This window comes from Vipera ursinii (genome assembly GCF_947247035.1).
Source record: "Vipera ursinii genome assembly, chromosome: 2".
NCBI classification, from domain to species: Eukaryota; Metazoa; Chordata; class Lepidosauria; order Squamata; family Viperidae; genus Vipera; species Vipera ursinii.
Window position 1 is genome coordinate 69,038,828 of NC_139513.1, and position 11,943 is coordinate 69,050,770.

The 11,943-nt window shown below is 41.7% G+C and overlaps 1 protein-coding gene across 1 annotated transcript; it reads left to right on the forward strand.

Annotated features, from left to right (window-relative positions):
• The first annotated feature begins 376 nt into the window (after positions 1-376).
• Positions 377-10,833, forward strand: CISH (cytokine inducible SH2 containing protein). The gene is made up of 3 exons (XM_083352048.1): positions 377-1,330; positions 7,919-8,145; positions 8,645-10,833. Exons 1-3 carry the CDS (start codon positions 1,311-1,313, stop codon positions 9,145-9,147), a joined length of 750 nt encoding a protein of 249 aa, XP_083208174.1. The 5' UTR covers positions 377-1,310; the 3' UTR covers positions 9,148-10,833.
• Positions 10,834-11,943: the final 1,110 nt, after the last annotated feature.

The window sequence follows — 11,943 nt, forward strand, 5'->3', positions numbered from 1 at the left end:
TTTATGACACGTGGACTTCAACTCCCAGAATTCCTGAGCCAGCATAGCTGGCTCAGGAATTCTGGGAGTTGAAGTCCACGAGTCATAAAAGAGCCGAGGTTGCCGACCCCTGGACTTGGCCGTCGGGCGGCGGGCGCAGAAGAGCCGCCCGGGAGCTCCGCAACCAGCCCGCCGGCCACACGGCGAGCTGGAGGCTTTCTGCCGATTTCAGCTCCTCCCCCTCCCCGCCCTTTCCTGGGACCCAACCACCGGCCTGCGGGTTTTCTGACTAAACCTCACTGGGCCTGGATAACTGCAGCAACGCGCGTCATCCGCCCCCGATTGGCGGGGCTTCGGGCGTCGGGACATGCCCTCCTTCGCTCTGATTGGCAGAAGGTGGGAAAGCCCGCCCCGCTTTCCTGGAAAGTTCTTGGAAATCTATCAAAGGTATTTCCTTGAACTGAGAGAGAGAGAGAGAGAGCGAGCGACCGGAGGGAAGCGCTGAATTAAAATGAAAGCACGCGACTTTTCAAATCATTCGGGGCAGCTCTCTTGATAACGCTTCTCTTTCCACTCGAGGGATGCGGGTGTGTTGTTTTGTTTTGGATGCGGGATTATTTCTGACCTTAGGAGACCGCCAAGCCTGAAACGAAGGTACCTGGAACGGCCCCTTCTATTTATACGTTTCTTTCTTTTTTTGTGCCTGTCGGAATAGTGATGTGAATACAATACAATTCCAGGAATCCACCACTTCCTGGAAGAGATTAAAAGGGCGCAAACAAAAGATTACTGAGTAGTGGTTTTCCCCCCTTTCGGCTCCCCGCGATCCGCATTTCTTCAAGAGCCGGCGTCGAGGCAAAACGGCTGCCCGGTCCGCTCTCTTCTTCTCCCCGAACTTTTACGCGGGGAGAGGTTTATTTATTCAGGCAGGTATTTATTATAATTTTTTTTATTATTCTAGTTTTTTATTCGAGGCGACTTTCCACGCCACCGAGAAGGAGGAGATTGTTTCTCAAGTAAACGTAATTTTTAATATATATATATATATATATATATATATTATTGGCATATTTGAAAACTCAGCCGGAGTTCACTGAAAAAAAGAGCTGCGATCCCAGGCATTTTTCCGCGTGACTTTGATGCGGGAAAGACAACTTATTTTGTGTGGGCGATTCTTCAGGGCATTTCAGAAACCTTGTTGGGACACTTCTGGATTTCTGGAAACTTGCGGACGGACTGTGGCAGCCTTCTGTTTAGGAACAAAGAAGAAGCGCGGCTTTCCCCCATTTCTCTGAAGATTTGAGGCTCTTTCCTGGGTCCTTGGAAGTGACATGATCCTCTGCGTTCAAGGGTAAGTTTCTTTACAAACAACGACTTTTTTAAAAAAATACAGGTGGGGTCCTCTAAAAGCTTGCTCTGAAGCCAGTCCAGCTTTCAGTGACAGTTTACTCCAGCTCTCTAGAATTTTACTATTACAACCACAAGAAAAGGATAGCAAATGGATTCTCCTACCCTGGTTTTTTTTCTTTTTCTTTGTAAAATTATGGGCTTCCACTCAAAATCCGTGGCCCCGTTGACGGTCATTTCTAACCTATCGGAAGTCTTCACATTTTCTGTACTTTTTCATTTAAAGCAAAGCTCAGTAGGGATTAATTATGTACTCCACCACGTTTAGAGGTCTCTGAAAGTGAGCCTTTGTTATATAGTTATAAAGAAATACGTCTTCTAAAGTGAAATGTCTTTAAATCCAACTAAAATGAAAAAAAAGGTGGGGCAACCGTCAAGAAACGGAGAAGTCCAGATCTGATCTGGGTTAGAGCACTTTGCTTTGAATAGCAGAGAATGCCTGATTTGAAATGCCAACTCATTATGTTGAGGACAATTAACCAGTGGAACAGCTGGCCTTCCTTCAGAAGTTGTAGGTGCTCCATCTGTGGGGGGTTTTCTGAGAAAAGACTGGACAGCTACCTAAAATGGTCCAAGGTCTCCTGCTTGAGCAGAGGGCTGGACTAGAAGACCTCCAAGATCCCTTCCAGCTCTGTTTTGATTGATTATGTTATTAGTTGCGATAGAATAAACCTACACAGATTATGACAGTGGATAATAAGTGTGTGTGCATATTTGTGTGAGAGGTCAAACATACGAGGCTAAGCAAGGGCAGTTTCAGTGTGACTATTCAGAAGTCAAGGCCATTGAACCAACTTGTAAATAAGCGTGTACAGAAATGCTGCCTTTAGGGTAATACACATTGGACAGTTGGGGTGCCTTCAGTTTAATCTTCAGGTTCTTCTCTTACTATTATACATGTTTCTAGTAACAAATCTTGTGTATTTATATGTTTACCCAACCTAACATTTATTGTTTCTTGGGTCATTTATAATGCAAAATGATTACATTGTTTCTTTGAATCTTATATGGGCAGGCCAACCAACAACTAAGCATGGTGGGGTCTACTGGGGTGGGTGCAGGAGGGTGGGGGTCATCAGATCCCAGCTGGGGGAAGGCAAGGGGGTCTGGCTAAGGGGGGTGGGAGGGCCAGAATGCCTCTGCGGAAGAAAGTCCCCCCCCTGCTGGCCAAGCCCCTCATCCACACTGTGGTCATGTAAGATTGCATAGAAGGGGCACCGGGCAGGGGGCTGGGGCAGCAGCTGGCAGGTGGGAATCAGAGCCTCCATCTCCCTTACGCAGTGCAGCCCCATCGGTGTGGGCGGAGACAGCCCCCGGTATGGCTGGAAAGGAGCCCTCACCTGGTGCGGGCCCTGTCTACACGGTGGCTCTGACTTCCTCATGCTTCTTCGAGCCCCTTGACCAGCCAACCATACAGGGAAGCATGAGGCAGGGGTGGTGATCCCTGCATCGCCAAGCCCGGCCGGCAGCAAATCTGGAAGCGAAGTGGAGCCCCATCAGCACGGGCAGAGACGGCCCCGGGACGGCCAGAAGGAAGCCCTTGCCCGGCTGGTGCCCATCCACTCGACAGCTCTGATGGGGGCGGCTTCTGCTGCTGCTCCAACCAGTCAACCATGCAGGGAAGCAGAAAGGGCAGCTGGTGCGCGAAATCCGCTGCCTCGTCGGGCTGCCAGTGAGCATCTGAGGTGGCTCCACTCCGCCCACACCGATGGGGCTGCCATGATGCAGGACAGTCAGCAGGCTGTGGCTGCTGACGGACACCGTCGGCCCCCATGTGCACTTGCTGGCCTCTGTGTGTGAGGGCAGATAGTGTCAGGCAGCAGCTGCTCCAGCCCCTGCCTTGCCTCGTCTTGCCCTGTGGCAATTGGCACACCCACCCTGCTTCGCCTTGCCTCACCCCTCAGGACGAGCCTCTGGCCCACCCACCAAAGACCCCCTGGATCTCCCCCAACCGTGCCCAGTCCCCACAGCCATCCCTCCCCACGAGCATCATCAAGGTGACCACACCCACCATGCCCACCCTGCACCCAGCAATAAATAAATGGGTTTTGGGTTGCAGTTTGGGCACTTGGTCTGTAAAAGATTCGCCATCACTGTCCTATAGACATTAAGGCGTTGTCCATTTAAAGCTGTTCTAAATAAGTATTAGTATTTTTTATTTCTTAAAAGTTACAAAAATTGGAGTATTAGACATAGTACAATCATATTTGTTTTTTATGTTTAGAATCCATGTTATGCTTTTTATATTATATCTGCTTCTGAATTAATGCTGGATTAAAGTTATAGATTTATGCACACTAACCTGGAAACACTGTGCTGAATTACATCAGGCTTACTTAGGCATGTATTATAAAGTTGCATTTTAATTGTGGTAGTAGTTAGGTTAGTAGAAGGAGATATCTGATTTATCTATCACTTTGGATACATTACAGGGACGCGGTGGCTCAGTGGGTTAGGACGCTGAGCTTGTCGATCGGAAGGTCGGCAGTTTGGCGGGTCGAATCCCGAGTGCCGTGTAACAGAGTGAGCGCCTGTTACTCGTCCCAGCTTCTGCCAACCTAGCAGTTCGAAAGCACGTAAAAATGCAAGTAGAAAAATAGGGACCACTACGGTGGGAAGGTAACAGCGTTCCATGCGCCTTTGGCGTCTAGTCATGCCGGCCACATGACCACGGAGATGTCCTCGGACAAGCGCTGGCTCTTCGGCTTTGAAACGGAGATGAGCACTGGCCCCTAGAGTCGGAAACGACTAGCACGCATGTGCGGGGGAAACTTTACCTTTACTTTTACTTGGATACATTGTACTCACTAGAGCAGGGTTTCTCAACTTTGGCCATTTAAGATGTGTAGATTTCAATTCCCAGAATTCCCCAAACAACATGGCTGAATGTGGAATTCTGGGAATTGAACTCCAGACATCTTAAAAGTTTTCGAGATTGAGAAACACTGTTCTAGAGTGACATACAGTACAGAAGCCCAGTATCTTATCACAATGAAAATGAGAATGGCCTTGTAACCTCCAGTAAACTCCCTGGCTGCACAGGGATTTGAAACTGAAGGTTTTTAAGGCCAACTTTCCCAACTGCAGCAGACTCCTTTTTTAACCCTGATGTACACACTTTTCTGGTTCTGTCAATCTTCAACTTGACAATTCTGTTTGTTATTCAGTAGTTTGTCCTGAAGCTGTTTTGGCTGCTGTGGAGTCTTCCCCTGGAAGGTTGTCTTATTCTGGATGCATAATTCAGTATTGATGGCCACTTTGTCATATAGCAGTACTCACTCTATGATGTTTCGTAACTTACAACTCGGCAGTCTCTTGCACCATATACATCAAGACCCTAAGACAAAGAAAACAAACAAAAAAACATCTCCTTTAAGCCTCTCACCCAAAAAATAATTAAAATGAACTTGTAACTAGTTTGGTTTTAGGAGTAATACAGCTTTTAACTCCCTTATTTGAGAGTTACATGAGCAAACAAGAGGCTCTTAGCTCTCACTAGTTACCCAGAAGAGTTCTTGCTCATAGAATCCCCAGCCAAGTATTTATTCACTTAAGAAAATAAGATGGTTTACAATGGCGTGTGCCTTCTTTTGGCAAGGAAGCCCTAAGTTTGCCAGTGCCAACCACACTACTTGTATCATTAATTGTGAGAGTGAGACAGTATAATTACTTCATTTTCCATTTGTTCATGACTATGAACATTCATTTACAGGGCGGCAATAATGATGGAAAGAACAGTGACTTTAAATGGTGTACATGTTGAGGCCATGTTGGGGGAGGCAAATTTTATTTATTTATTTATTAATTTTATTTGTATACCGCCCTTCTCCCGAAGGACTCAGGGCGGTATACAAATAAAATTAATAAATAATAAATAAATAAAATTTGCCTCCCCCAACATGGCCTCAACACGTACACCATTTAAAGTCCTACTGTACATTTGCACTGGAAAACAACTGATTAGAGCAGATTCAGGATTCTTCTGCTCCTGAAATATTAGATGTTATGAAAATGGAGGAAGATTTCATTGACAGATGTGTCTTTGTAACTTGTATAGCTTTAAATATTTATATAGACATATAGAGGGCCAGCAATAAATGGAGATATAATGTGTAAAAAAAGTCAAGAAGTCCGAAATAGACTCAAGTCTTGTAGAGAATTAATAAAATAAAAAGGTTAAATTTTATCTCAGTTACAAATGGGGAAAAAAGGGGTAAGGTTTAAAGTCTCAGGTGAAAACATGATGGCTGCAAAACAACAGCACCAACATAATGTCAAAGACCCCAAATTCCCAAAGATCCTAGGAGTAGCAGCAGTGATCTTCATGAGTTATCCTTAGAAGGACTATTTGAAGATTAGTGATGGTCTTTCTGAAGAAATAGTCTGGAAACCTTTCATCCTACTGTATATTTGCAAAACAAACAAACAAAACCTCTAAAAAGCCACCCTCCCAGTGTTATGTCTTGTTTTCTCACATTTTATCACACCCACTTTAGACAGACAGACAGACAGACAGACAGACAGATAGATAAAAACCTAATTGCTGAAGTAAATGTAGATACTTTTCCTAAAATCAGCAACAGACTCGGCAGAAATTATTTCATTTAAACCAATTAGGATGCTGAATAAAGATACTATTCCTTACATGGAAAGGAATCTATATCAGGTTTGTGGAAAAAAGTTGAATTTCAATGTAGCATCTAAATTATTCCAGATTTTATCTAGAGGTTGATTTTTAATCATATTTGTCATTGAATCTCCTTTCTTGCTAGACACCAGGAAGTGTTTTATAGAAGTGATTTTTGAGTTCTCATATATATTTCCATTTTAGGGAGATGCAGAATGCTTATTGGTCAGGAAGTGGTAAAATTTACTTTCTTAATAAGAGAGTTTTCAGTTCCTAATGGATGTTTTTACTTTATGTCTGCTTTTAGTTGACTAATAGTTGAACTTGAGTATTAAACTGGAATAATTCCAAAGAAAGAAAAGGCTGAATACAGGGAAGGAAAAGAAAGATAAGAGATAATCCCTGCTTTCATTGGTAACACATTCATATTGCACACAATCAGTACTGGGTTATTGTTTTAACTATTCAAAAGAGAAACTATGTAAGCAAAGCAGAAAGGTATAGTACTGTTACTTGTGGGCTTGTTATTTGTGTAGTAAGTAAGTAAACTGGGTGTGTGTGTGAATGATCAAATTTCTATTAATGAAATATTTCCAGTCTTGTGAGCAGTTGGAAATAATTGTTAATGCATTTATCGGATAAGAGGGAAAGCACCAGTAGCAAAATACAACTGTGTGAAAATCTTTTGAAACTCATAGTCTCCAAGAATATCCTGTTACAGCTTAGACAAAATTACAGATTGGCACAGTGTAAACAAAATGCTTCTTTAATACACTAAAGCAATTTCACACAATTTGGAATGCTTAAGTGGCTCCTTAAAAGTCACCATGTGGCAGTGTATTTCTCTGAAATCATATTGTCAAGCATTCAGCTGCAAAGAGATTCAAATGCTACTGTCTAATAGTTGCTTCCTAGCAACTCTATAAGGTTGGATGTTACTACTGAAGATTGACAGTGGTCATCTGGATTGGGGGATACAGGAGACCAACTGGTCATGTATTTGGAGCCACCACAGGGCTATCAGGGTACAAAGGAGGCCTATATAAATGGCCTATAAATGGCCATTTCAGATCATCCCATGAGAGAGACTTTCAACATTCATATTTCATCTGCTGTTCATTTATACTTGATTAAATAGTCACATTTATTTTAATATTAAAATTAATATTTTAATTTTTGGATGGAATCTTTCCAAACACCAGCATGACTATCATAATGTTATATTTCCTTACCAAATTAAATTGGGGGAATTATCTTAAAGTTGCAAAGAAGCTAGCGACATCATTAAAGGTCCAGTGGAAAGTAACATTGAGCTAAGTGGGACATCCTTTGGAGGAAATATGCATAACCTTACACAGAGGGAGTCCAGAATAATATAAAACATAGGATGATAATTTAGCATAGAACTATTCTTTTACTTCATGCCTGGCTCACACATGTTCCTATATTTGTTATTGTGAAAAATTAATTTACCAATTTTCTGATTCAGGTAAGACGATCTTTTAAAGATTGGTAACCTTAAAATATAGGAAACAAAGAGTTTTTTTTAAAAAAATCCCTGGAAAGGTGGAATGTTTTCTAAGAATCTGTGTTATGTTTTTTTTTCTTTATCTGTTTGTGGTACTTGCAAAGCATGAAGATGAATTTTTAAATTTTATCTAAATTGAAAAAGACGTCTTGTTTTAAAACAAAAGGACTGATAAGTGAAGAACTTATGTAAGGATTAAAACAGCAAAGAATCCTGACCCCTTCTTTGCTTTGGTGACTGCCATTAATGCAATTGCCTTATTTGTGGAAATGAACTGTACAGACCAGGGTATGTGTTCTCCAAAGTAGTGATGTTGTGTTCAGCGTCGCATTCATTTCAGCCAGAAAAGGAGTAATCCAAAATGCTCTTCTTTTCAGATCCTATCCTTTGGTATCAGAGGAGAAACTCCGGAGGCTGTCAGTTGAAGGCCTTGCAGTGAATGTGTCAGAACAGATCATGCAGCCTCTATCCGTCACATCTTTACAAGAGCAATCCGCCCCTCCCTTGGTACTGCCCAGGCTCGAAAGCAACTCACCTCAAACACGAGACCCAGAGGAGGATCTGCTATGCATTGCCAGAACATTTTCATTTCTGCGAGAATCTGGTAAGGATCCAATCGGTACTTTTGATACTTGGAATAAGAACCTATTGTATGATGTTAAAAGTGCCCAGTTCCTTGCTGCTGAGGAAAGCATCTATATCTCCTTTAGGGCAGCGTGGATTTTAAAGGGCAGAATTCCAAAAAGGCAAAATGACTCCCCAATATGGTTAGCGGCAATTGTCTGGGGTTGCAATTCCATAGCTCTTTGTCCACAGACAAGCCCCACTCAACTCAGGGACACTTCCATCGCTCCTTGAATATATCATCCCAAAGCTGACTTCATAAATGCCTTTTCAAAAATCTGTGATACTTCCCCTTATGATAGTGTCTAAATGGTACTATTTCGGGAGGGAGTGCACAATAAATGCCACTATTTGTTCACAAATATATATGCCAATAAAATAGAAAATGAACCAATAAATGTTTCTTTTCCTGTTTTTTTTTTAAAAAAAATGAGTAGTTTGTCCTTCTTATCCATGTCTTTTCTGGGATTCTCTTCCAGGCTGGTATTGGGGTTCTATTACAGCCAATGAAGCTAAGCAGCAGCTCCAGAAGATGCCAGAGGGGACTTTTCTGGTACGGGACAGTGCTCATCCCAGCTACCTGTTCACACTATCTGTAAAGACCAACAGAGGTCCTACCAATGTACGCATTGAATACGCCGATAGCAAGTTCCAGTTAGATTCCAATTGCCTCTCCAAACCTCGGGTTTTGGCCTTCCCGGATGTGGTTAGCCTCATCCAGCATTACGTTCTTTCTTGTACTGTAGAGAGCAAGAGCGATGCTCCCTACCCGCCTCCCATGCCTTTGCCTCCCCCACAAAAGGAGATGATAGCATCGGCAGTACATCTGAAGCTCATCCGGCCGCTCAGCCGCAAGGACGTTGCCCTTAGCCTGCAGCACCTCTGCCGACTACAGATCAATCGATGCACTGGAAAGATAGACCAATTGCCTCTACCAAAGAGAATGAAGGACTATTTGAAGCAGTACCCTTTTCAACTTTAAAGGCAGCCAGTCTGATTGGGACAAGCAACTGAAATAACGCTGGAAAACATCCCATTCTGGCAACAGATTGACTTTGATCCATTGATGAGGTTATGTTCTTAAAAGGGCACAGTATATTAAATTGCCAAAGGAAGAGACTTTTTCCCATCGCCCTCTCCCTTATTTTTCTCAGTTACCTAATTTCATTCTTATGCCATGGAGGAGGCAGTATGCACAAGGTACACAAATCCAAGGCTAAAAGCTCAAGGCGATTCTCTTTTTTCTCTGCAGAAAGGAACTACGCTTGGCATGTGCAGACTACTTGAATTGGGCAGTCACAACTGGTGCAAGGAATGTTCAGGCCTCAGAACTGTATTATTTATTCCCACGGTACTCTCTTTTTTGTTATTTCTGAGTACATATAGATTGAATATTCCTTAATTTTGCAAGCAAATTTTTTAAGGATGGGCTCAAACCATAACTATGTGAGACAGTCTTGCAGTAGTTCATTATGGACTTGAATGAAGTCTTCTGGCCATTGGCTACTCTATAATCTGTCTTGATATCTTCATACTCAAATATAAGATAAATATATTGGAAGTGTATAAACGTTTGATTCCAGTTACAGTCAACATCCAGACTTCAGGGTTCCCATTAGGTTGATAAAGAAAAAACTTGCTTATTCAAGTTAATTGAGCTTGGATTAGTAAGCCTGCTTTTCTCCCTTTTTGAAGAGGCTATTCCTAATTTGAATCAATTAAATCCAAATGATGTTTTGTTAAAATTATACAGTGAAGATGCCTATATATCTGTCCTATGAAGCATAGTATTGTCCTTGGAGAAATGGTCACATCCTGAACTTTGTATAAAGTTCATTTCTGTAGCATTTTGTTTATATCTTTTGGGAGGGAAAATTCAGGAAATAGGCCATTTTTCTCCTATTACCATATTGGTGTCAACTTGTTAACTGAAATATTAACTCACATTATTGCTGTATTAGCACAAAGGAGCTTCAGGGAGAACACAATACAGTACCACCATTTTTGTGAGTACTCGCCCACTTTCATTCTGATGCTTGTCCATGGACAGAGAAGACAGCAGGAATTAAGTGTCACTCCAGCTTCCATCTTTTCCAGTTGCTCTGATGCACCTTATGTTTGTTAGATAGGAAGCTAAGACACTACATTGTTGGTTGTATAAGGGTAAGAAAGATTTATTGGCATTAATTCTGCCTTCCATTCCTTCCTCTGTCTTACAATAACAGTAGCTGAGGATGGAAAATTTGTGTTGTCAAAAAACTGTCCTTCATTCTATGTCAAATCCTCAGGAGAGTTATACATATTTTCATGGTTTTATAGTTCAACAGTGAATACCTCTGCTACGTGTGTGAGCTCCAGGAAGGGAATAAAAGTCTAGGGCAGTCTTTTCTAGCCTGGCACTCTTCAAAATTCTGGTTGGTATATTCTCAGCATATCTGAAACTGCCCTAGATACAACTTCAAACAAAAGGAGCAATATACTCCTTCAACAATCCAACGTGGCTTGGTATATTTAGTCAGCGTCCATTTCTTCTCGTGTTTTTTTTCCAGAATTTGTTGTATGTCTGGTTTTATTTTAGATACTTTAATAACTGACAGAATGTGTGTGTGTGAGAGAGAGATTTGTTGATCACGATGCTCTCCATTTCTGGAACAAGGGCAAATGAATGGGAGAATATCTATTAAAAAGAAAAAATACAATAAATGATATTTTTAAATACTAAAAATGTTTAAAGCATTCTTTTCTTCCAGTTGCACGCACAATTAACTTTTAGCCATTACTTGAAGTATAGAAGTGAGTATATCAAATGCATGTATGCTAATCTTGCCATTTTAAATATTGGCATTGATTTTTTTAAATAGAGTTAAACATTAGCATGAAATTGCCACCCTATTGCAGCAATTAGGATTGTCCCTCATCTCAGCCTTACAATCACAGTGTTTGGGGTGCTTTTTCCTGTTACCTGAGAGAAAAAATTGAAAGCTGCTGCAGTGATCCCCAGAGTGGAGAATTAGATCAGTGATCCCTCTGCACACATGGACTACCTGCTGTTTCTGTGCATGAAGTAGATAAACCAGATATGAAAAATGCCAAGTCATGCTAGCAGCAGAATGGCAACCTGGTGCATTTCACAGTCTAGACTCAACTTCCTTCAATCCCACACTATCAAATAGTGTGGCTGTGTTGTTGGAAATTGAAATCCAAAAACAATGAGGCTAACTTAGTAATACTAGCTTTTATGATGATGGTCCAATTTCCACAACTGGTCAATTTTTGTGGGGGTGGAGTGGGGTTGGAGGGATTAAGCATGCTGCAAGAATACCGGAATAACTGGTTAACCGATCAAGTCAACCAACTTAATAAAACTACAATTGATTAAGTCAAGAACAAGGTTACACTACACAGCACTACATTGTGCTATGGGGACACTTAAACTCAGTCATCTTAGACCTGGACAGAGAAATTGCTGAAAAAGTCCCATACACATCTAAAAAGCAATGCTGAACCAATGTTCAAAACCCCCTAATACCTACAATCTGCAAGCCATTCCACTCCAGATACGATTCTTGCAGATACACTTCCAACAAAGCAAAAATGGAGTGGGAAATGAAAGAGCTACAAAGAGATTCAGACTTGCATATGCTCCCAAATGTCAACAAACAGCCATCAAACAGAGCTGTTGTGCTGGCAAATTTAAGTAAGGAAGTTATGTAATAAACCAAAGCTAAGATGCAAGCTACCAACCTAATCTGGGAACATTCCTCCATCCCATGATGAT